Here is a 5,566-nt window from a genome sequence, read left to right on the forward strand (position 1 = left end):
TGTTGGGTTCCTTGATACACACTGGAGTACCGTCACCAACCACGTTGCTAGCAACATCTAAATTGGCACTGAGATCAAGAGCTCTTGGGGCAGTGCTAACCACTTTCTGCGCCTTGTTGCTTCCTCCTCTTCCTGATTGAGCTTAAATCATAACTTATTTTCTCAGTTTTCCTCAAGGGATATCCCACTTTAATCTAACAAGATTAGCATTTTAATTCCTTCACAACAATACTTTAACTTGATATAAATAAAAGAGATAAAGTTCTCTTAAACGTCAAATTAACACACTCCAGCATCAACTTTTAAAGAAAAATCATGCATGATACTACGAATTAATCTAATAGAAAGGCAAATATAAAATCAAGCATTGGCTTCTTGTGTTCACTGTCTATCAATTCAATTATATCAAGAGGTAAGCAGGTATATAGGAAACATTACTACTCAAAACCAAGGCACTTTAAAAAATCCAATTTGGAACTAGGACAAAAAAGGAAAACTTTTGCCTCTAATGCAGTTATATCAATCAACAAATATAACATAGGTACCCACATGAGACAGAATTATCGTAAAATGGAAACAAAAAGAAAAAGATATACCTTCCGGTCGAGAAATGGATTCAAGATCCGGCTTCACTCTTTTTGAAGAACGTTCCGAACCCTCTTCATCATCTACTAAACCTCTTTTCTGCGCTAACGCAACCTAACAAAACAAATCCAATAATCCATTCCATTTGACTGATAAACTGACATAGAGGAAGTTTCGAGACCAGATAATAATAAATCTTTAGTAATATTTCTAAGAACCCACCTTTGAATCAAATCTGGACACACTATCCATCTCCTCTCAAAGAGTAAACAAATGGCAAATTCAATTGCCAGGATTCTAAGCGCTGACCTTTTAAGCAAAAACCACAAATTCAAATCCAAAATGATAACTTTTTATTTCCTGTATAAAGAAAAAATCAGAAATACAAAATGTTGGTCAAGAAAATTTCAAGATTCTTAATCGCGCGGTAGTCAAATTTGAAAACGTATAAAGATGCGCGCCCGCTGAGAAGCGTTCTTTATTATAGAGCAGTAAAATGATTTGGGGCATACGCAGAGATTATAAGGTTGTCCTAAGTTTTTCAAGTTCAAATGGAATGAACAGCAAGTTGCCGCTTTCTTTATATATCTGTTTGGTTTCCATCAATGTGGGCGCTTCTAAAATTTCAAAAATTTACTTATGTTAGATGGGTAAAAAATTCGCTTATTGCATCCAGTTTTGTATATAAAAATGTTAATTGTTAAGAGCGAGGAATATTTAAGAGAAGTGCTATATGTACCGTCCGTGTACAAATCAATTCAAAATTTAAAATGAATGTCCTTTATGGACGTTGAAGACTTTGTTGAGTCACATAAATTTCTCGATCTGAATATTGCTCCTTATACACTTCATGTTGTATATTGAGTTTGACATTACTTGCAAATTCAAAAATAAATGAGCGGGAAAGTGTTTTTCATTTTAAAATTGGCAATTCATGCTATGACAAGTGGCTCAATATCAAACTTAATGTCAACAAAAGTGTATATGTAGCAAGATTGTTTGATGTTTGTTGACATGTTGAGGTGATTGTTTTTCTTTCAAAATGAACATGAATGTGAAACATGAATTGTTTCATTAGCCTATGATGTTTTCAAAGTTCGAATCGAAACTATCTGTAGAGAACTGATTCAAGAGAATGAATACGAGGTTACTAATTCAAGAATTAGCCCTGGTTTGGAGAAAATTTATTCAGCTAAAGTCAAATAATAATTTCAATGACACAACTCAAACCGTTAGACATTATTATTTACGTGTTTTATAAAACTCACTCATATTTCTCTTACTATTCATATTTATATACTATTTATAAATTTGCCAAATGGAGTCTTTAATCTTTAAATCATTCCTTGTCTGCACATTCCTAATATTTATAAACTGTTTATATATTGACATTTAGTCATATGGAAAAAGAGATGATGTATGCTAAATCTCAAATTTATGAAATTATAAAATAAAAAACAGAGTCGATACAATATAAAATATTCAAATGAATTTAATTTCTTTTAATGCATCAGACCCAATTTTTTTATTTATCAAACTTCTAAAATAATTTATAAATATTTGAGAATTGGAGTTGAGCTATATCTCGATAACCTCATAAAACACTCCACTAAAGAAATTATAAGCTTGTTTGGTTTAAATTTTAAGCTAATTAAAATCAAATTTTTGATTGTTATTTTATTATTCCAGTCGTCATTTTTGAATTATTCTCTCATAAGTAGGGCCCATTTTACCTCTAACAGTCAAAAAATCAATTATCAAAATTTCTACCAAACAAGCACTATACTACACTCCTTAATTGTACATTTACTTTGGTAGTCATGAAATTAAATATTAATAACACAAGCATTTTCCAATTAAACTGATGAGCTTTGCTATAGGTATCTGGAGTTTGACACTTCTGATTACCTGCTACTCACATGGAGGATCGAGGCCCCAAGCTAATAAATGTGTGGGGCCCGACCCCCTACTCACATCAGGTAACCCGACATCTCAAATGCCGTGTACAAATGGAAATCTCCTAAACTGATATAGGGCCGTCTTTGTCCTTGGATTGGACCTTGCTCATTTTAGAGTGATCATTAATAAGCATTTTCTATTATATTATTCAATTTGATGCCTGAAAATTTTTAGTACTTGCTCGACACCATTCAAGGGATGGATTGATGTCTCACAAAAATCTATCTTGCTAATTCATAATTTCGCTTTTTAATATTTAATCATAGAACTTATGTCAGTAATACCTTTTTTCTTCTTTTTCTTCTTCTTCTTTTTATTTTTTAATCTTAACCTTTATTTAACAAGTTTCTATAAATTTTCGATTAGATCCATATCTCATATTCTAAAAATTCATTTCTCCTCAAATTTATTTTCAATTAAACATTCTTCCCACAAAAAAAAAAAATAATAATAAATAAATAAATTTACACGTAAATCCACAAAATTTCTACTTTTTAACCACACATTCTTTCAAAATTCATTTTCTAAAAAAGGGTCTCAATCAAGATAGTAATCAACTTAGAACTTGGTCCATTTATAAATTATGCTTTTCATAATGTGTCTCAATCAGATTCCCATTTTATAATAGATTGTATTTAATTAAAAAATGTATTAGAATATTTTTGTAGCCCCATCAAAATTAGAAGGCACGAGAAAGAAGAAGCAAAAGTATGATTTGAGATTCCATACTATGAACCCATGATATGCTTTCTTATCCATATATATATCTTTCAAATCAAGACTACATGGGCTATATATAAGTTGAAAATTAGCTTAGTTTAGTCATAAAGAGTTATGCTATATGTACAAAATTGGTTTACAAAGTTGATTGACAAAGTAATATCTACACCAATCATTTCAAAAACAGATTTTTAAATCATTGAAAATTAATGGCTTAAATTTTGCCAACACTTATTTTGTCAACCAAATTGATAAACATACTTTGTACAAATAGCATAATACGATCATACAAGTAGAATAAACTTTTAATTTGTTCTAAGAGTTTTGTATTGTTGAACTTGAGTAAGTTAGGTGATTTGGCTTGAGCATTGTGTTATTGGAAATTAGGATTAGGTTTAGCTAAAAAGGTTTATGGTTCATTTTCTATTAAAATGTGGACTTTTTACGTGTAAATTCGTTGGAAAAAAATCTCGGACATCACAAAGGAAGTTACAAGATATCAAGAGATTTTTGCAAACAAATATACTCAATACTCAAGACGACCATTGTTTGTACTTATTAATATAGAGTGGATTAGTTGAATACATCGAGTTAGATTGACTTCATGTCAAGCCTCGTATGATCCAGATTTTATGGGTATTGGGCCTGGTACAAAGGAAAGTATTTCTCTAACACGACCTACAAACCTAACTCATGTTAGGTCAATTAATAATAACAATAGTTTACTAATAAAACGAGCATAACTGATTTTCATTTTGCTCAATAAAAGGTATGTGCATATCTCTTGTTAATGCTTAATCAATCTCAACATAAGACATGCTTTACTAATACAATTCAACCCATTTTACATGTCTCTGTGCACATACCAAATTATTGTGGTTTGTTAAATAAAAAAGAGACAAGATTGAGGGTTCGTTTAGTTAGATTTTTTTATTCTTATAGAAAAACTTCCTCATAGGTTAGTTTTTTCCTAAAAATTCATCTAGTCAGATAAAGTACTTACAAAAAATTATCTAAACATGTTAAAAAATAACTTTTTACTTTTTAAAAGTTTTATCGAATAAGCTCTGTATCTTGATTAGCCTTGCAACAAAATGTATAAGGCTTCTCAAAAATATTGGATTATTCTAACTTTTAAATCATTGTGTTTAGCTGGCAAATATCTCATTTATGACAATGAAATGTTATTCAATTGTAGTAATGAATGACAATAAATTGGCATGTGAAACGACCCAACCAAATTAGCTGAATACTAACTTCAAACTACTCAAGTTTGAGTCTGTTCACATTTCAGATTCCTTACTAGAGTTCTACTTGTCCAACTAATTCTCTCTCTTTATTTTCCACACAATTAATTAGATACAAGATTTTCTCAAGAGAATCATTTGTGTGTTGCAACAAGCAACAACATGTGCATTTGTATGCATATATGTCATACAATACATTTGTACGTAACGATACATCTAACGACTTAGAATCAAAGAGAGAGAGGTAAACATGGGTCGGCCATCGGGTACCCGTGGCGGCCTACCGATCCAGCACGTACCATGCCTAAATGTTGTGCAAGGTTCGATTTTTCGAAGAGCTTTGTTAGATCTATGCAAAACCAACGCGATTTTCAACCAATTTACACCTCTAATTCAAGCATTGCATAAAATGGATTTGAACAACAAATAAAACATCAATTCAAGTAACCATTGTTGGTCACTACACAAATATGACATTTTTGCTTTGTAAATTAGCACACTTCCTCAGCAGAACTAGGCAAATCACCATGTCCTCCTCCTGCATTTCTTCCCTGGCTCCCATCAGCCTCAATATCCGGTGGCTGCTCCGCCAGCGACTGCCGGCACGTTGGACACGAAGAATGCGAAGCCAACCAGATATCTATACATTTCACATGGAAACAATGGTGACAATATGGAAGCACTCTAACCTTTTCACCATCCATAAATTCACACAGACATATCGGACAATCTGTAAATGCAGCAGCACTATCAAGCCCTGATCGATACTCGGCCACGGGAATCTGACGCAGAGTCCTCTTCTTTAGGCCCTTTCCAGCCACTCTCCGGGATGGTGTTTGATCATCTATTGCATCCAACGTAAGCCTATTAACAAATCGCAGTATACATCTTACTAATGAATTTATCCCGAGTGCACATATTAGTGCACATAACAAGGCTGCCAAGATGATGACCATGTTGGTGTCGAAATTCGCCTCACCTTTGTTACCATTGTGCATTCTGGTGCCGGTTTCTGAACCAGACTGTTCGTCGAGTAGGAAACGAAGTGGGCGATG

The 5,566-nt window shown here is 32.6% G+C and overlaps 1 protein-coding gene across 1 annotated transcript; it reads right to left on the bottom strand.

Moving 5' to 3' along the window:
* Positions 1-4,879: 4,879 nt before the first annotated feature.
* On the bottom strand, positions 4,880-5,560 carry LOC111386241 (RING-H2 finger protein ATL74-like). The gene has a single exon (XM_023010697.1). The coding sequence runs from the start codon at positions 5,507-5,509 to the stop codon at positions 5,003-5,005; it is 507 nt and encodes a 168-aa protein (XP_022866465.1). The 5' UTR covers positions 5,510-5,560; the 3' UTR covers positions 4,880-5,002.
* Positions 5,561-5,566: the final 6 nt, after the last annotated feature.

Source organism: Olea europaea, unplaced genomic scaffold, assembly GCF_002742605.1.
Source record: "Olea europaea var. sylvestris unplaced genomic scaffold, O_europaea_v1 scaffold348, whole genome shotgun sequence".
In the NCBI taxonomy this organism is placed as follows: Eukaryota; Viridiplantae; Streptophyta; class Magnoliopsida; order Lamiales; family Oleaceae; genus Olea; species Olea europaea.